This window comes from Vulpes lagopus, chromosome 2 (assembly GCF_018345385.1).
Source record: "Vulpes lagopus strain Blue_001 chromosome 2, ASM1834538v1, whole genome shotgun sequence".
Classification (NCBI taxonomy): domain Eukaryota; kingdom Metazoa; phylum Chordata; class Mammalia; order Carnivora; family Canidae; genus Vulpes; species Vulpes lagopus.
The window spans coordinates 123,917,599-123,938,370 of record NC_054825.1 but is presented as its reverse complement, the minus strand read 5'-3'; the positions used below and the strand labels follow the sequence as shown (position 1 = coordinate 123,938,370).

The following is a 20,772-nucleotide window of genomic DNA, read 5'->3' as shown; positions in this document are numbered from 1 at the left end:
TGTGTTCTCCTGAGATATGCCAGATTAATGAATTATCCAAGCCTTAGTGGAAAATGACCTGCTGAAAATGAAAGTGGAATTCATAATGAAAAGCAGCCCCAAAAGCAGCTGATCTTAACCCCTCATTTTGCAAATAAGGAAAGTAGAGATAGGTTAAAAGTTAAGTCATACTTATTATTTTAGATAACACCACATCCTTCTAACTTGAGCACTCTTAAAGGTTTTGTTTGGTTTCTATTTCTTTTCTCTAATATTTCAAATTATATTACATTCAAATGTGTGGTGTTTTCTTTTTTCCTGTTTGTGCTTTGAATGGCATGTTTGGTCCTGGCCTAGGTCTGGCATTCTGAGTTCTGTGCCAACAAAAATGTCAAGTGCATTTATTTGCCTTTTAATTACAGGCATTGCCTGGATTTTAATATTCCAGATTTTTCCCTGAAGAAGAAACTCTTCTGATCCCATAGTTTATGGGAGAAAAGAAAATCACTGACATTATCATGAAGCTTTTTTTTCACCTAACATCTCCAGACATCCGTATTTATCATTTCATAAACATTTTAAGATTCAAATGCTGTTGTTCCATAGACCCCTTTGCTATAAACACTATGTGTGCATATGTGATTCAGCATCATTGGGTTGAACTTACTCCTTCGACTTCTCAGTAAGCCTCAGCTCAACCTATTTTACTTTTAATAGGCCATTACTGCTTGGATGTCCCACACGAACTAATCGCTACGTGGAAGATGTAGTTCCTAATCATTTACTGTTTCCCTTTCCTGTATCTTTGGTATAAATGTGGGCCAGGGTTATAGCTTTATGTTATTTGCCTTATTTTTATTTTTACTTCTCCAAGTTAATTTTTACTGCTCTAGTGTGTCTTTTATTTAAAGTAATCTTTACACCCAACATGGGGCTCAAACTCATGACCCTAAAATCACGATGCTCTACCAAGTGAGCCAGCCAGCGGCCCCTTACTACTCTACTGTTATTCTCTGATCTCTTTTATTACTTTCAAAAAGCTGTTTTTATTTTATCTGCTAGACATCTTCATAATCTCTGGACTCACTTTAATGCCCTAGTACATAGGCACTCAAAGCATTTGCAGTTGATATGCTACAGTCTTTGTTATCTCAGTAAAAAGCCACAGCGTCCACCTCCATGTTTTCTTAAGAGGGGGCTTCCCTCACCTTCAAACCTGAAGATGTCACTGTGGTGCTTTATCTCATTCCCTACTTTTATTCTTGGCAAGGAACTTGTCACTGACAGGTGCATGTTTGCTTATGTATCATCTGCTTTACAACACAGGATGTAAACTGCATGAGAGCAGAGATACCCTCGGTCTTGCAGTGACAATTATTCAGAGCCTAGAAATGGATGGGGAACTGCCAGGGACAACAGATAATTTATTTATTGGTGAAAGGAAGGAAACCCACGCCTTCCTGGATTTGAGGTGGGTCATGGAGTTTCTATTTTCTTTTTTTCAAAAAGCCCTTATAACTTCCTCAAAGAATCCTCCCAGATTCCATCCATCCATCCATCCATCCATCCATCCATCCAATCCTTTTATAGGAAAGATTTGACCAAAATACCAATTTATTTGTATTTCTATCTCCCCAACTTTGTTTCTTTTTGTTAGGTAGTGATCGAGGCTGATACCTCTCTGGCATCTTTCTCTCTGAGAAGACAGTGATAAAAAATATTCCTAAATAGCTAGCTAGACACATTTCTCCCAAGTGAAAGCACCAGATGGGAGCCAGGAAGCATGGGCTATATTTTTATCATGTCAGTAACTAATACCATGACCATGAAAAAGGTATATACTTCCTCTGAGTTTTTTATCTAAAAATCAGAGGTGGACTTTGATGTTGAATGGTTCTAAGAGACATTTGAGGATGTTGACAAGCTAGATACAATTGCATCTCCCTGTGTCAGAGTCCCACTTGCGCCTCTTTTTAGTACTTTCCATGTTCTGCTACTGAGTACGATTATATAAGTAGTTGGCTGTGCTTCTAGATTATACATGCTCTGGAGGAGGAGCATTTGTTCCTCTTTCTGGTGTTTAGCCTAGTACAGGTTTTTTTTACTATTCAACAAATATGAGATAAATGACTAATGGTAACATTAATATCTCTGGATTTTCAGAAATCAGACTTCTCTCCATTTGCTGTTTATCTGAGCTCATATTAGTTACGGTTCAGAAATTTAGATTGTGAAAAATAATTTTATCTGGATTTGATTATATTTATCCTAACACAGAGGTCTTCTTGGGCACCAGGTATTATCCTGAGTATTTTACATATTTTAACATGTTTAGTCTTTCAGTCAGCCTGAAGGTATATAGGAACCTTCTATAATATGTAGGAGGCATATAGGAACCAAGGAACAAAGTGGTTGAGTAGCTTACTGAAGGGCCCTGAACTGCAAGTGGCAGAGCTAGAACTCACACCCAGATCGGTTGTTTTGTTATAACAAAAATATTTAATGCCTCCTGATTTTGAGTGTTCCTTGTCAGTGTCTCTTCCAGATGTTGAAGCTCCTTAGCAGTTTCCACCCTGTTGGACAATTTTTTTTTTTTTGAAATACGATAATAGATTTCATAAACTAACTCACTTAACCTAGAGTTAATGTATCTATATCAAAAATGTTAACATTTTAAATATGCTTTTATGCTACATTATATAGGCTTTTATGTATGAGGTATACTTTGACAAATTCTTAACATTTTTGTTGACTCATTCCTTAAGCCAAACTGTTGGTCGCTGTAAATCATTGGATATAAGAGATGAATGAGATTATATCTCCCCTCAACTAGTTTCTAATGTAGCATAAAAGCATATGTAAAATGTTAACATTTTTGATATAGATACATTAACGCTAGGTTAAGTGAGTTAGTTTATGAAAGTTAGAAGAGAGGGTAGTTAAGGATTAAGGTCTTGAATAAGCTCTAAAATAAAAACAAAACCCCATGATCTGACTTCCATTTGGGAAGCCTGGCAGATGAGGTGCTCCCAGAATCTCTGCCCGACAATCCTACCTGGATAGGACACATCTCTCGGCATGTTTCCAGGCTTACAGCACCTAGACTAGGTCTCTAAGGACTCCCTGGTGTGCTTCTCCCCCATCTCAAAATAAAGTAGGTGACGGGAGGTAAGACCAGTGAGCAAGAGGGAGAAGGAGAGGCTGTGGGCCTGAAGGGGCGCTGAAGCTATCCTGTCCTGGAAACACAGGTGCTCAGGCAGGTAGGAAGCGGGTTGCCCTGGCTGGAACTCTCGTATGAGCTGGAACCCTTGAGGAGTGCACAGCTGGTTTGACTCCTGTGGTACCTCAGGGTTACTGGCAGAAGGGAATGCGGGTTCTTTCGTAGGTGAAAGCGTGATGACCGTTGGCCTGCAGGATTCCCACAGACCAGTAGAAAGCAAGGAGCTCATAACCAGAGGTCACCAAGCATTCCCGAAAGTAACTCACTGCTAGCGTCAGCAGAAACAACAGATCTGCCTCCCCCCAGGGACTGCCGGGAAGGCTACCATCCTGCTCAGGATCCAGGAGAGCCGTGTACAAATACTCAGAGATACAGAGTGCAAACCATAAAGTTTGGCAGAAAGCTGTTAGGAGTAACCAAACACGGAACAATTTGCAAAGAACCAAACGGAACTGTTAGGAAGAAAACGCACAATTGTTTGAATTTTAAAGACTCTTGGGATGAAATGGCTTTGACAGAAGTGAAAAGATAATTTATCGGCTGAACTTTAATCCAAAGAAGTTACAGCAAAGTGTAAAGATAAGCCAAGGTGCTCAAGACAGGGACGAGGCATGGGAACATGCCCATCGTGTAACATGCTGTAAAGCTGTGGTAATTAAAACCACCTCAGGGATCCCTGGGTGGCGCAGCGGTTTGGCACCTGCCTTTGGCCCAGGGCGTGATCCTGGAGACCCGGGATCGAATCCCATGTCGGGCTCCCGGTGCATGGAGCCTGCTTCTCCTCCCTCTGCCTGTGTCTCTGCCTCTCTCTCTCTCTCTCTGTGACTATCATAAATAAAATAAAATTAAAAAAATAATAATAATAATAAAATAAAACCACCTCATATCAGCACAGACTGAATATATTGCCTTTTTCAAAATAATGGAAAATCTGGAAACTGATTTCATGCATTTGTATAATTTGAATATAGGACAGGAGTGGTTCTGTAGGCCATTGGATCAATTTAAAAAACTGTCCAGATTTAACTGGATATTTGGGAGGGGTTGGGGGGGAACACCTGAAATGTCTTCCTAGTGTATATCATATTCAGAAAGCAATTTCAGGTGAATCTGGGGATAAGGATGAAATGCAGAGTTTTAAAACTTTTAGAGAAAGAGACTTTTTATGAATTCAAGTAAATGATTTATTTATTTGCCTTCATTAAAATTAAGAACTGCTGTTCGTCAGGCTGTCATAAATAAAGTGAAAGGAACACCACCCAATAGGAGTTATATAACACATAGCTGACAAAATATTAGTATCCATACACAAAATATTTTCTATAAGTCAATAAGAAAAAGATGAAAACTAAATACAAAAAAAAAAAATAGGCCAAAGTTTTGTACCATGCCTTTCAGAGAAGAAATAGGTATAAATATTTCAAATAAATATCTCAAAAGATAATTTTTTTCAAAAAATAATTTCAATAATCAAATGCACATTAGATGTCATTCTCTACTACTAAATTGGCAAAAAAAAAAAAAAAATCACAAAGCCTGGTAATACAAGATGAAATTCAAATGGAGTTTACGTACACTGCTGGTGGGTATATAAATTGGTCATGATTTAGCATTATCTTGTAAAGCTGAATATTTGCAAGCGTGTAGTAGTTGCAGATACAGCCCATGGGGCCACAGTTTGCCAAACCCTGAAATAGATGGAGGAGTATTTGGGGAAGTACTGATGCTCTGTATGATTAGCATATGTGATCGCCTAAAGGAATTGTCAGTAGGTGAGATCCAAAAGGTTGAGTAGAGCCTAGTTTTTAGAGGCTTTATATGTCATACCAAGAACTTGTGACTTTCCTTTTCCATGGAAAGCAATAAAAAAAAGTCATTTAATCACATTTGCATTTTAGAAAACTCATTCTTGTGGCAATATAGAGGAGAAATCAGAGGAGACCAGGATGGGAAGCAGAAAGGCTTCCCAAGAAAGCAAGACAACGGGGTCTTGTGTAAGGCCCTAGCTCAGCAGATAGACTTAACTGTGTTTAAGAAATAAGAGAACACACTAAGGCTCTATTTTACCCAACTGAATAAATTTAACTGAATGGAAGGCTTAATGAAAAATTCGTAAGTAAAATATTTGACCTTCATTAAGTCACCGTGAAGCAAAAAATATTGAACGTGTTTTTTTCACCTTCAAGTACCTTCCTAAAACGTGATGCTTATTTTATTGTTTTTTTAAAAAGCATTTCTGTCATTTCTTCAGGATTTTGGGTAAAACTTAAACTGCGGTTTTAAAATCAAAGAAAATCAGAGAATCACAGACTACAAGAAGATGTAGTGTGTAAGCCGTGTGAAATGAATTTTAGATCTTTGTAATGTTAATCTATACTCTTATTTCATAGTTGTTTAAGGGCTTCATAGACTTCTGAGCTATTATTTTCCATATCAGAAATTGTCAGGTAATACCCATATCTTTATTAAACAAGCATAAACCGTATTTTAGTTAACCTTTTGAACAAAAGGTGTGCTATATAGCTGCTCTCACTTTTTTGCCAATATAAAACTTCGATAGACCCTGTTTTTTACTGCCAGCCATCTGAGACTGGACGAGTTCCATAAGATCAGATTATATGATGAAGCCACAGGACTTCAAAGAATCATGGAGTTAAATAATGCACATTTCAAGATGCCCGTAAGGCTGAGAAGTCCACTGTGGCAGACTGTTTAATTAATAACATGTACTTCACAAAACTCACCATTATATATTTATACATTAGACTTAAGATTTCTAACAAACAAACTGTTTTCTAGTACTGCCAGTTCCCCAAGTTTCGTGATTTTTGTGCGATGGATCCAAAGGGCTGACGTCCAGGGCAATGGCACCTCTACTATTTCTTTTAGTACCAGTGCTCCACATCTTATAGGAACTCTTCCCATCATTGTATCGCTTGATATTCCTAAAAGCTATATAATATAGCTACTGTTATTTTATAAATGAAGTCTTAACTCAGAGATGCCAACTTGCTCATTGTTGCACAAGTAAGAGAAGGAGCTGAGAGTTAAAATAGAGCCTTACTGATACCAAGTTTCTTGTACTTTCCATGACTCTGGAATTTTCCTACACTTTGATTGGGTGGTAGATGGTGGTGGATGGTAGAAACAGTTAACTTTGTGAAGAGTGGCTAACACAGGGCTAGAAATGTCTAGAGACAATTCAGGAACATATGCCCACATCCAAAACAGGATATGCATATCTGATCAAGTCTATTTATTGGGGAGATAAAATAGGCGACGGCTTTGTAAACTGGGTGAGATATGATGTTGACCTGACTTAAGGTGGTAGCAGTGGAGATGGGAAAAAAAGGCACAAGAGATATTTAGGAAGTACTAGTACTCTGTAACTGATTGTATGAGGAAAACAAGTGTAGTAATCAGCATCTGACCTGTGTGCCCAGACAATTCCAGTTTTTGCCTCCTATCCTATGATGACTATCGAGAGTATCACCTTTTACTTTCAAAAGCTTCCAAGTTTGGTTGACAAATAAGTGCTGATCCTGGAAATGAGAGGAAGATTCAAGAATTTTGCCCAGGTTTTTGGCTTGAACACCTGTGTGGATAGTTGTGCCATATACTGAAAGAGAGTTCACTGGAGGAGAAAGCAGTGAGGAGGAGACTGGGTTATGGTGTGTCTAAGGTAGCTGCCTTAGCTGAAGTCAAGGCATATAACAAGGACCAGATGACGACCTGGTCAGGAGTTCAGCTCGGAGCCCCGACCCAGGGTTAGAGATCTGTTGACTTGGGAGCGATCAGCATGGATGGCACCCAAAGTGATGGAAGTGGATGTAATCACCGAGCCAGAAAGTGTCAAGAGGTCCACTTCCCCGAGGAACTCTAAAGCAACACCTATTTTTATGGGAAGCAAAGCAAGGAGGGGCTCACATGGGAGATCTGGAAAGGAGAGGCCAGGGTCATAAGAAAACTGGGAGATGAGCAAGTACTTGGAAGCCCATGGGAAGGAGAGAGAGCAGCAGCAAATGCTATCAAGAGGTCCCGTATGGTGAGGAAAGTGTGCATGGAGCTCAGTGACTTGTGAGTCATTAACAACATCGGCAATGGTGGATTGGGGACCTTGAGAGACATAAGCTTGTATTTTTTATAGCTTTAGTATTTTATTTTTTAGTATTTATAGCATAGTATTTTTTTATTTAAATACAGTTACTTACCATATAGTGTGTTGTTAGTTTCAGAGGTAGAGGTCAGTGATCCATCAGTCGTACATAACTCCCAGTGCTCATCATGTCACGTGCCCCCCTTAATGCCCGCCACCCAGTTACCTCCCCTCCCCTCCAGCACCCCTGTTTGTTTCCTGTAGTTAAGAACTTCTTATGGTTTGTCTCCATCTCTGATTTCATCATTTTATTTTTCCCTCCCTTCCCCTATGATCCTCTATTTTGTTTCTTAAATTCCACATGTGAGATCATATGATAATCATCTTTCTCTGATTGACTTATTTTGCTCAGCATAATACCATCTAGCTCCTCCATGTCATTGCAAAAGGCAAGATTCCATTTTTTTTATATCTGATAATATATCATTGTATATATACACCACATGTTTATCCATTCATCTGCCAATGGACATCGGGGCTCCTTCCTATTTTGGACATTGTTGCTATAAACACCAGGATGCAGGTACCCCTTCAGATCATTACATTTGTAATTTGGGGGTAAATACCTACTAGTGTAATTGCTGGGTCCTAGGGTAGCTCTATTTTTAACTTCTTGAGGACCCTCCACCCTGTTTTCCAGAGTGACTACACCAGCCTTTGCATTCCCACCAACAGTGTAAAAGGGCTCCCCTTTCTCCTCATTCTCGCCAACATCTAACATTTCCAGACTCATTCATTTTAGCCCTTCTGACAGGTGTGAGGTGGTATCTCATTGTGGTTTTGATTTGCATTTCCCTAATGTCAAGCAATGTGGAGCATTTTCTCATGTATCTGTTGGCCACTTGTATGTCTTCTTTGGAGAAATGTCTATTCATGTCTTCTGCCCATTATTTATTCTTTGGGTGTTGAGTTTGACAAATTCTTTATAGATTTTGGATAATAACCCTTTATCTGATAAGACACTTGCAAATATCTTCTCCCATTATGTAGGTTGCCTTTGGTTTTGCCAAGTGTTTCCCTTGCTGTCCAAAAACTTTGTATCTTGGTGAAGTTCCAATAGTTCATTTTTGCTTTTGTTTCCCCCGCCTTTGGAGATGGGTCTAGCAAGAAGTTGCTGTGGCCAACGTCACAGAGGTTGCTGTGTGTGGTCAGCTCTAGGATTTTGATGTATTCCTGTCTCACATTTAGATCTTTCATCTATTTTGAGTCTATTTTTGTGTCTGGTGTAAGAGAATGGTCCAGTGTCATTCTGCCCGTGGCTGTTCAATGTTCCGAGCACCATTTGTTGAAGAGACTTTTTTCCATTGGATGTTCTTTCCTGCTTTGTCAAAAATTAGTTGGCCATTAGTTAAGGGCCCATTTCTGGGTTCTCTATCCTGTTCCATTGACCCCTGTATCTGTTTTTGTGCCCATACCATGCTGTCTTGATGATCACAGCTTTGTCATAGGGCTTACAGTCTGGAATTGTGATATCACCCACTTTGGTTTTGCTTTTCAACATTCCTTTGGCTGTTCAAGGTCTTTTCTGGTTCCATACAAAATGTAGAATCATTAATTCCAGCTCTGTGAAAAAAGTTGATGGTAATTTGATAAGGATTGTTTTGAATGTATAGATCACTCTAGGTAGAATAGACATTTTAGTGATATTTATTCTTCTAATGCATGAGCATGGAACATTTTTTCCATCTCTTTGTGTCTTCCTCACTTGCTTTCATAAGTGTTCTATAGTTTTCAAAGTACAGATCCTTTACCTCTTTTATTAGGTTTATTCTTGGGTATCTTATGGTTTTGGGTACAATTGTAAATAGGATTGATTCCTTAATTTCTCTTTCTTCTGTCTCATTATCAGTGTAGAAAAATGCAACTGATTTTTGTGCTTTGATTTTATATCTTGACATGCTGCTGAATCCTGTGTGAGTTCTAGCAATCTCAGGGTGGAGTGTTTTGGGTTTTCTCCATACAATATCATGTCATCTGCGACGAGTGAGGGTTTGACAGATTCAGATGCCTTTTATTCCTGTTTGTTGTCTGATTGCTGAGGCTGGGACCTCCAGTACTGTGTTGAATAATGGTGGTGAAAGTGGACATCTCTGTCATGTTCCCGACTTTAGGGGAAAAGCTGTCAGTTTTTCCCCGTTGAGAATGATATTCATTGTGGACTTTTCACATATGACTTTTATAATATTGAGAACTGTTCCCTCTATCCCTACACTGTAAAAAGTTTTAATCAAGAAAGAATGCTGTAGTTTGTCAAATGCTTTCTCTCCATCTATTGAGAGGATCCTATGGTTCTTGTTCTTTTTTTTATTAATGTAGTGTAGCATATTGATTGACTTGTGGATGTTGAACCACCTTTGCATCCCAGGGGTACATCCCACTTGGTTGTGGTAAATAATCCTTTAAATGTACTGTTGGATCCTATTGGCTGGTATCTTGGTGAGAATTTTGGCATCTACGTTCATCTGGGATATTGATCTGTAATTCTCCTTTTTAGTGGGGTCTGTGGCTTGGGAATCAAGGTGATGCTGGCCTCATAGAACGAGTCTGGAAGTTTTCCTTCCATGTCTATTTTTTGGAAGAGCTTCAGAATAATAGGTATTAATTCTTCTTTAAATGTTTGGTAGAATTCTCCTGGGAAGCCATTCGGCCCTGGGTTCTTGCCAGTTGGGAGATTTTTGATTACAGATTCGATTTCATTGCTGGTTATAGATCTGTTCAGGTTTTCTATTTCTTGTTTCAGTTGGGGTAGCTTAGACGTCCCTAGGAATGCATCCAGTTCTTCCAGACTTCCTAACTTGTTGGCATATAGTTGCTCATATTAAATTATTATGATTGTTTGTATTTCTCTGGTGTTGGTTGTGATTTCTCCTGTTTCATTCATGATTTTATTTATTTATTTATTTTTTTGTTCCTTTCGCTTTTCTTTTTGATAAGTCTGGCCGGGGATTATCAATATTCTTACTTCTTTCAAAGAACCAGCTCCTAGTTTTGTTGATCTGTTCTACTCTTCTTTTGGTTTGTATGTCATTGATTTCTGCTCTTATTAATTCTCTTCTCCTCCTGCTGGGTTTAGGCTTTGTTTGCTGTTCTTTCTCCAGCTCCTTTAGGTGTAAGGTTAGGTTGTGTATTTGAGACCTTTCTTGTTTCTTGAGAAAGGATTGTATTGCCGTATACTTCCCTCTTGTGATTGAATTCCAGTTTAAAAGCATCATGGTCTGAAAATATGCAAGGGATGATCCCAGTCTTTTGATATTGGTTGAGACCTGATTTGTGACCCAGTATGGGGTCTGTTATGGAGAATGTTCCATGTGCACTTGAGAAGAATAGATATTCTGTTGCTTTAGGATGGAATGCTCTGAATATATCTGTGAAGTCCATCTGGTCCAGTGTGTCATTCAAAGCCCTTGTTTCCAAGTTGATCTTCTGTTTAGATGATCTGTCCATTGCAGAGTAGGGTGTTAAAGTCCCCTACTATTACTGTATTATTAATGTGTTTCTCTGATTTTGTTATTAAATGACATATATAACTGGCTGCTTCTGTTATAGGGGCATAAATATTTACAAATCTTAGATCTTTTTGTTGGATAGACCCTTTAATTATGATCTAGTGCCCTTTCTCATTTCGTATTACAGACTTTGGTTTAAAATCTAACTTGTCTTATATAAGGATCACTGATTCAGCTTTCTTTTGATGTCCATTAGCATGATAAATGGTTTTCCACCCCCTCACTTTAAATTTGGCAGTATCTTTAGGTCTAAAATGAGTCTTGTAGACAGCATATCGATGGGTCTTGCTTTTTTAATCCAATCTGATACCCTGTGTCTTTTGATTGGGGGACTTAGCCCATTTACACTCCGAGAAACTATTGAAAGATATAAATTTAGTGCCATTCTATTACCTATAAAGTCACTGTTTCCATATGTTGTCTTTGTTCCTTTCTGTTTTATATTGCTTTTGGGCTCTCTCTTCACTTAAAGGATCCTCTTTAATGTTTCTTGCAGGACTAGTTAGTGATCACAAATTATTTTAGTTTCTATCTGTCCTGGAAGCCCCTTACCTCTTCTTCTGTTCAGAATGACAGCCTTGCTGGATAAAGTATTCTTGGCTGCATTTTTTCTCATTTAGCATATTGAATATATCACACCAGTCCTTTCTGGCCTACCAGGTCTCTAAGAATAGGTCTGCTGCCAGTTTAATGTTTCTACCCTTGTAGCTTAAGGGCCTCATTTCCCCTGCCCCAAGCTGCTTTCAGGATTTTCTTTTTGTCTCTGAAATTTACAAGCTTCACTATTATATGTCATGGTGTTGACCTATTTTTATTGATCTTGAGGGGTTTTCTCTGTGCCTCCTGGACTTGTATGCCTAGTTTTTTTCCCCCAGATTAGGGAATTTCTCAGCTATAATTTGCTCCTGTATACCTTCTGTGCTCTCTCTCTCAATCTCTCTATCTCTATCTCTATCTCTATCTCTCTCTTTCCTCTTCTTCTGGGATCCTGATCATTCTAATATTGTTTCAGTTTATGGTATCACTTATCTCTCAAATTCTCCCCTTGTGATCTAGTAGTTGTTTATCTCTTTCTCAGCTTCTTTATTCTAACTCATTTTCTCCTCTATACCACTAAGTCTCTCTTCTGCTTCATTTATCCTAGCAGTTAAAACTTTCATTTTTTTAGTGTATCTCATTAATAGCCTTTTTGATTTTGACCTGATTGGATTCTAGTTCTTTTATTTCTCCACAAAGGGATTCTCTGATGTCATCTATGCTTTTTTGAAGCCCAGCTAGTATCTTTATAAATCATTATTTGAACTCTAGTTCTGACATCTTATAGCTGTACTGATTAGGTCCCTGGCAATGAAAGAATAGAATGTAACTGTAAAAATGAAAATTAAAGACTTTAGAAAAAGAGTTGACAAAATAAGAAATTGAAAAGGAAAAAAAATTAAACTGGCAACTAAAGAATCATGAGGAGAAAAACTATGAATTCTATATACTAATTCCCCCTTAGTACTGGATTTTTACAGTTCTCAGTGTTCTGTAAACTTGGTCTTAGCAGGATATTCCTGCTAATATTCTGGGGGAGAGGCCTGTTGCACTGGTTCTCAGGTGTCTGCCCCTCGTGGACCTGCACTGCCCTGCCAGGGGGCCAGGCTAAGTAATCTCTGGATTGCGCTCTGCAGCTTTTGTTCCCTAAAGGCTTTCCACGCAGCTTCAGAGGATAAGTATAATGAAAATAGTGGCCTCCCAGCCTCCAGCCCTGGAGCCAAAAATGTGCCCCCCCCACTCTTCAGTGCACCCTTGGGGAAAAACAGTCAATCACTTCCGTCTCCCTGTCTCCCACTGCACTCCATGCCCACCCAGCCTGTAACCAAGTGTTTTTATCTCAGGCAAGCAACCCCCATTTAGAGTCTCCAATCTTTGCAGGCTCCAGCGGCGTGCACCTGTACCCCTCCTCCCAGGGGAGGGAGGGGCATTGCTCCAGGGTTCTGCATCTTGCTGGGCCCCTGCTCAGAGAGCGGTTGCCCAATGGGGCAGCAGGTCCTGGTTTATGGCAACCCCACACTGAGTCCACTCCTGGGCCCCCTGATTCAGCCAGCTTCCCAACTGGATGCCTGGAAACTCTGCCACATTCAAGCACCCGCCGTCTTCCTGTGACCCCAGGGATCCTGAAGCCACACTGCCCCACCTAGGATTCCACCCCACTTCACCACCTGAGTGCCTTCCAGGCAGGGACATCCCACACCAGAGCAGGCTTCTAAAAGCTCTGATTTGGCATTCCACTGTACTATCACCTTCTAGTAGCTGGCTTTTGGAGACCACCCCCCTCCTTTTATCTTCCCATATAGCACTTCTCCGCACCTCCCACCTTACGAAAAGTGGTCGCTTTTCCATTTGGAGAATTGCAGCAATTCTCTTCTTAAATTTCCAGTTGAGTTCAGAGTGTTCAGAATGACTTGATAGCTGTCTCGCTGAATTTCTGGGACCAGATGAAACTTAGGTCCCCTAGACCTCCACCATCTTCCTCCCTCTGATTATAGCATTTAATGATTGGGAAGTGAGCGTAAACAATTTTCAGAAATACAACTGAAAAGGAAAGAAAGCACTAGTGAAATACCGGGAAATTTGTGGAATTTACAGGATGATGGTGTCTCTAAAGCTGCTATAAGATCACCTAATACATTATAGAGACTTCCATCTCTAACATCCATCATGAAAATGGAAGAGTATTTTTGTGTGGTCACAGCTTTTAAATTTAAGTAAATTTGTGTATTTGGGGGGTATTTGTATATTTTTAATCTAAATCTTTTACATACATTTTTAGGTAAATTATTTTTATATTGTGGGAGGAAGGACACAATTTATAAGGTTACTTGAACTGTTTTGCAAAAAAAAAAATGCAACATATAAATTTTCTCAATAAAAAGGAAATACTGCCTTAGTTTTTCTCACTGTCCGAAGAATTCTGCTGCCTTTGGCTTCAGAACAATGGGGACTCCTCAAATATTCTTTGGCAGATAAAAAAGGTAAAGATTTATGGCAAAGGAAAGCATTTCTGAAAGAGGTGTTCCACATTGCCTTTGTGTATGTGCATAAATTATAAACAGGGCTCAAGGGTGCAGTCACTATAATAGCTTTCTGCTCTCTTTGAAGAAAATAGAAAATGCTCACTTAGGGGCTACTCTGTGTTTCCATTAATGAATCTTCTAAGCTTGAATGATTTTAAATAGGATATTTATGTTCCTTGGTTCTAGTAGGCCAAGAACTTAGAAAACTTTGTGTGATTAAAAGTATCTAAAATAATAAATTTACACGGACATTCAATAAAAAAATATTAGTAATAATAGTAAATGACACAGCTGAAGACTCTAAGGGAAGGATTCACAATCAAGGGACAACAGCCACCAAATCATATGTTCCTGGAGAATTTTATTAACTATTTATACTCAAGTTTAATAATGATATTGCATCTTTGATGAACAACTCTGTACAAGAGCTGTAATCATGACAGAAGTACCCTTACTTAACCCAAATAGATGAATTTGGTGTTTTTTTCTTTAACTGTTTGGGAAAAATTAATTGAAGTCTAGTGTTTAATAAAGACATACAGAGTATGACTTTAAAGTATTAACATTGTTGAACATAATGTTATGGAAGTCTTATTACCTTACACCCTGAATACACTTACTTGCAAGGTTATCAATGTCTTTGGTCAGAAATTTATTCTTATATTTGGCTTTCTGTTTCTGAAAATATGTTTAGATTAATATAGATTTGCTGATGAATTATTTATTTTTTTTTATTTATGATAGTCACAGAGAGAGACACAGAGAGAGAGAGGGGCAGAGACACAGGCAGAGGGAGAAGCAGGCTCCATGCACCGGGAGCCCAACGTGGGATTCGATCCCAGGTCTCCAGGATCGCGCCCTGGGCCAAAGGCAGGCGCTAAACCGATGTGCCACCCAGGGATCCCTGATGAATTATTTAATAAGACCTAAAAAATATTCCTCAATCTCTGAATTTGCAATTATTTACCCACCACCTTTATGTCAGTTTTGTTACTTAATTACTAACCCCAGATAGTATTTTTTTTCTTTTTTTCATCTTATTTAAATTCAGTTAATTAATGTATAGTATATTATTAGTTTCAGAGGTAGAATTCAATGATTCATCAGTTACATACAACACCCAATGTTCATTATATCACATGCCCTCCTTAAAGCCCATCACCCAGTCACTCCATCCCCACCCTCACCTTCCCACCAGCAGCCCTCAGTTTGTTTCCTATATCTAAGAGTATCTTATGGTTTGTCTCCCTCTCTGATTTTGCCTTATTTTATTTTTCCCTCTCTTCCTCTGTGATCCTCTGGTTTGTTTCTTAAATTCTACATATGAGTGAGATCATATGATAATTGTCTTTCTCTGACTGACTTATTTCACTTAGCATAATACCCTCTAGTTCCATCCACATTGTTGCGAATGGCAAGATTTTTTTGATGGCTGAGTAATATTCCATTCTATATAATACCACATCTTCTTTATCCATTGATCTGTCAGTGGACATCTGGGATCTTTTAACAGTTTGGCTACTGTGCATGTTACTGATATAAACTTTTGGTTGCAGGTGCCCCTTCAGATCACTACATCTGTATCTTTGGGGTAAATCCCCAGCAGTGCAATTTCTGGGTTGTAGGGTAGCTCTATTTTCAACTTTTTGAGGAACCTCCTCACTTTTCCAGAGTGGCTGCATCAGCTCGCACTCCCACCAGCAACGTTAGAGGGTTCCCCTTTCTCGGCATCCTCACCAACATCTAACGTTTCCCAACTTGTTAAGTTTAGCTATTCTGACTGTAAATGCAGCTAGTATTAAGACTGGCTGTGCACACCTTGTGATCAGAGTTTATATTTGCATCTGTGTTTGCTCTGAATGTTGTCTGGTGGACTTAGCAGTTCTGAAGATTTGGGGGAAATATATGCTACTCATGGCATGATATCTTTAGAAAAGTATCCCATAATAATCTGTTTTATTGAATTAAAATGGTATATTAAATATATACTTACCTCATTGAATAAGAACTGATCTTTCAAAGAGTTTCAGAAACATTTAATTCTGTGAGATATGTCAGATCACAAAGAATCATCATGACCTTCTGAAAGCCAAGCATAACCTAGAACCTATTGAGAATCAGCATTAATTAATGAATAATGATGATTTGTTGCATGCACTAAAGTTTTTTTTTTAGGATTTCTACGTTAAACATTCTGTCTTCCTATTTGAAGCAGGAACTGTTTAAATGAATTCAATTGAGAATTACAAACAGCATGGATTCTCTTTAGCTTTATATCTAACATTGAAATCTATTCCACCTGTTTTCATACACTCTGATAGGTTTGTGTTTCTAAAGTTGTTCTTGAGAAAGAGGAGATCGCCAGTATATTTAATACATGCCTTGATGAATTGAACTATAATTAATGGTTTGAAATGTGGTAAACATTGAACTACCTCATTAATTGAGGTAATTAATGAGATTAGAAATTTCCTGAAGCCTGGATATATATGGAAAGTGTCATATCAGAAAGGAAAACTCCCTTGCTTACCAGAAGAAACAAGCTGAAGGCTTGCTTTTCCTACTTGAGAGTAACAGGTATCAAATACTCACCCATGGGGAAGTTTTATCCTATCTAACTGAAATAAGATAAATTAAGACTGTTCTAGCAAATTGTTTCACAAAGTAAACTGCGTCTCTAACACTTTTCTTCAGACTATGTTTTCTATTGGTTTTCCTTTAGATGACTGTGTTTATGAAATGATACTGATAGTAGATATGTCAGTTACTTTTGATTTCCTATTTGGAAAAATTAAAAATTGGTAACCTTGCCTCTGTCTCTTTTGGGGAGAGACTGGAGCAGATACTTAGATATGCAGATGTGCAGAACTTGGAGTGCAAGCAAGAGGAGGTGGGGTTCGGAAGCCAAGACAGAGACACTAAAGAAGAAAGAATAGAAATATAGAAAAATAGGTGATTTCTAAAATGAATTTGTAAATCATACATTGGAGATATAGGAGGTTAAATTTAGAGCTTCATTTGTTCATTCAGCCACCATCTCCTCACGCTGGGGTGGATGCTTTAAGGCAGTTTCCCAAATACACCTCATCCTAGGAGTCCTGTCACACAGATTCTTAGCAGGAAGGACCATGGATCTGAAAACATTGAGAAATGCTCTTTTAGAAGACAGAAGATGTGTTTGATTTTGTCACTATCCTTGAGCAATTTATAATCTATCCTTATCTCTGTAAGCCTCGGTTTTTATATCTGCAAAATGTAAAACAATACTTTTCTTGTTTGTTTTCAACGTTAATAAGGCAAAAGGAAAATATCTTCAGAGGATTAGTGGAACTTTTAAATTGACTAATAAGGTTCATGCTTTTGATTGTGTGATATGTGGGGCATGATGGTAGCATTGAGAAAGGAAAAGTTAGAGTATATAATGAGTGGATAAAGAAGATGTGAGACACACACACACACACACACACACACACACACTGGAATATTACTCAGTCACCAAAAAGAATGAAATTTTGCAATGACACTGGATGGAGCTAAGGTGTATAATGGAAGCAAAACAAATCAGAAAAAGACAAATACCATATGACTTCACTCATATGTGGAATTTAAGAAACAAAACAGATAAACATAAGAAAAGGGGGAAAAAAAGAGAGGGAAACAAACCATAAGAGACTCTTCACTATAAAGAATAAATTGAGGGTTGCTAGAGGAAGGTGGGCAGGGGATGGGCTACCTGGTGATGGGTACCAAGGAGGGCACTTGTTGTGGGCCCCTGGGTGGTTCAGTCAGGTAAGCAAGCATCCTTCTCTTGGTCTCAGCGCAGGTCTTCATCTCAGGATTGTGATTTCAAGGGCTGTGTTGGGCTCCATGCTGGGCGTGGAACCTACTTTAGTAAAAAAAAAAAGAAGAGGGCACTTGTTGTGATGAACCACTAAATACTACTCCTGAAACCAATATTGCACTATATGGTAATTAACTAGAATTCAAATAAAAACTTGAGGGGGAGGGAAGGAATTTTTTGAAAAAGAAAATAATTTTTATAATAATAAAACAACTTTATCTATACAATGTCCTGTTCCCCAAGTTTATAATCTGGGTTTTATTTTTAAAGAGAATGTGAAATATTCCTTAATGTATTTGAGGGTTTGTTGTTGTTGTTGTTCCTCCAAAACAACTCTTCCTTTCAAACCTTCCCTATCACATCACAAGCTGGCACCTCCTCCAGTTAGACTAGGTGTTACTTAACCTAACCTCTCGGGTCCCAGACAAGTACCATTGACGACTACCGCGAGGTGCCAAGCACAGCACCGTGTGCTTGAGTTCAGAAGTGTTTGCCGAACAAGCCAGCAAACAAATGCATCCCTAAATCTGACACCGTCTCTTTCCATGTACTCTGCTAAAAACCTTGCATCTGACTTTTAAGGACATTTGGAGAAAAATAGTTCAGCATTCCCTTTAATAGTCTTTACTAGATTTTCGTTTGGGGGATTAACAAAAAACCTGCTCAGAAGGCTTTCCCTTTATCTCTACCCTGAATCTCTTAGGCTGTAGTGTAGCATGCTTTTGCATTTATATATCCAGGTTATTTTTATTCAAATAAAATAAACACATTGTCTTTTTGTAGCAATTTTTGGCTGGGACTAATTTTCATTTCTGTGATAATCAGCTCCTTTCAGTAACTTATTTTTTAAATTCATTTAGCAGCAGCAACAGAAGAACCAGAAGTGATTCCAGACCCAGCCAAACAGACAGACAGAGTGGTGAAAATAGCAGGAATTAGTGCTGGAATTTTGGTGTTCATCCTCCTTCTCCTAGTTGTCATACTAATTGTTAAAAAAAGGTAAGACCTGGTTTTGTTCTGTCCCAATCACCTACCATTTATGTCACTAGTTTTCAAATACTGTTTTGTTTCCTTGAGCTCTTTTAAAATAGAACAAACAAGAATAATAGAATTTTGACAGTGTTGCCAGCATCTGAGTCTGTTTCTCGTGGTTTTTAAATAAATTCCTATCTGTTCTTTGCAGTTTAATTTTGGATATAAACGTGTATTTTTTTGTCCAGTTAGCTTTGAAATTAATGTATGAATTTAAATTTCTCAAATGCAGAGATACTTGAGATACTCCTTTATCTTATATTTTGAAATATTATTTACTAATAATGGCAAAAATATTTATTATGATACTTGGACTATGGTCTGTGAATTCTTTTGTACTTACTCTATTTTTCTAAATGTTGGCTACTAGTAAGATATGAGAAGAATCTAAATATTATTTTGTGAAATTGTATATTAAATATTCACTGACTAAATATTTCAGCACATTAACATGAAGAGTCTTTTTTTTTTTAATTGAGCGCTAGTCTTTTATCCAATATCAACCAATATCGCCATCTTCTGGAATTCTATGAAGATATTAAGATGTACTGGGATTTAAACTGAACAGGAGATTAAAGTATACGCTTGCTGAAAAACATTTCGAAGTATACAGCCTTTATAACTTGAGCTGCTTTCTGTTCTATAAAATGTCATTATATGCAAGGCATTGTCTTAGTAACTGATAAAACTCTCCTGTCCTTCCAATCATATATTTTAGATGATACCGCAGTTTAGAAGGACTTTTTAAACAAGTCTTTACCTGCAGAGTACAGTCCTATAATAGTTTTGTGTATAGAAGTGTTTGAAATTTATGAATTATATCGCATACTAAATGATGTTGCTTACATAACATTTAATCATCTACTATTAGGATTGTTTTATACGCAAAATAAATCATTGACAATATAGTTAAGACTCATAGTACATGTTTAATCATTCCATCAGAGTTTATTTTAATGTATTGCCTCTTTACAATTATCCCCTGGAGATATATATGTTGGAGAAGACACATCTGCATTAGAAACATTAGGTATGCATTATAGTGTTTTGTGTTAAATTAGCTACATACGTGCTTTCCCTAATAGTGCTTCCTCTTTTTGCTGTTGTCTACCTCTGTGGTTGGAGAATACATCATAATCGAGACAGGAAGATTTAAGTATCTTAGTAACACGAATTTGCCAATCGAGATCAATAAAATGGCTGATTGTAACCTTCAGATTTTATGTCTCTATTTAGTTTAAATTTATACTTGCAGAGTTGACTAAACTGTTCAGAGAGTTAACTAAACTTTGCTTCACCATTAAAACTATTCTAGTACCTTCAGATTGGAAATGAGAGCATGAAATTGGCTTCTGACTATGTCCTCACTCTGTTAGAATTGGGTTAAACTTACTGGTTTTATTTGTTATTTATTCAACACTTATTTGTTATTTTAACCTTCCTTATCCATGGCCCTCTGTTTCAGAAATAACCACCACAACAAAACATTGAAACAAATTTCCAAAAGTAAACCAAAACAAGCTCTAAGCACGATTATTTTTGTGTGGGTAAAATGCTCTGACAACTGTCTAAAATTGCATAATGTAACAAATTCTTTTTCTGGTTCATAATTTAAATGGTTGGCCTCTCTATTAAAATGCTTAATGTTTGACTTTTCATAATTATGATTTAAGTGATTGTCTTTTGATAGAAAGTATGCCAGGGCTTTCCTTTCTCTTCCTCACCACTACCTCTAGGACTAGGAAAAGTTGCAATTTTATAGACAGAAAGTTACATATTTAGATATATCTCCTTCCAACATATAATATTATAACAATTACTTGAATCCCTTATCTAAGCAGCTTTGTAATGACTTTGACTCATATGTAGTATGTCTCAAATGTATCGTGTATGATTTAGTAACAAATATATTTATTATACATACACAAAGGGGTAGGTTTTATAACAGTATTGCATAGTATCAAGCTTAATCAATTTTA

General features: G+C 37.7%; 1 protein-coding gene across 2 annotated transcripts in view; it reads left to right on the top strand.

Annotated features, from left to right (window-relative positions):
• PTPRK (protein tyrosine phosphatase receptor type K) overlaps nt 1-20,772 on the top strand; it is a 553,399-nt gene that overhangs the window by 492,785 nt on the left and 39,842 nt on the right. The window contains exon 14 of one of the 2 annotated variants that reach the window (XM_041730420.1): nt 18,625-18,760. In XM_041730420.1, coding sequence (XP_041586354.1) covers nt 18,625-18,760 — 136 coding nt within the window. Of the gene's footprint in view, nt 1-18,621; nt 18,761-20,772 lie in introns of both variants that reach the window. The other variant, XM_041730427.1, reaches the window with a different exon arrangement.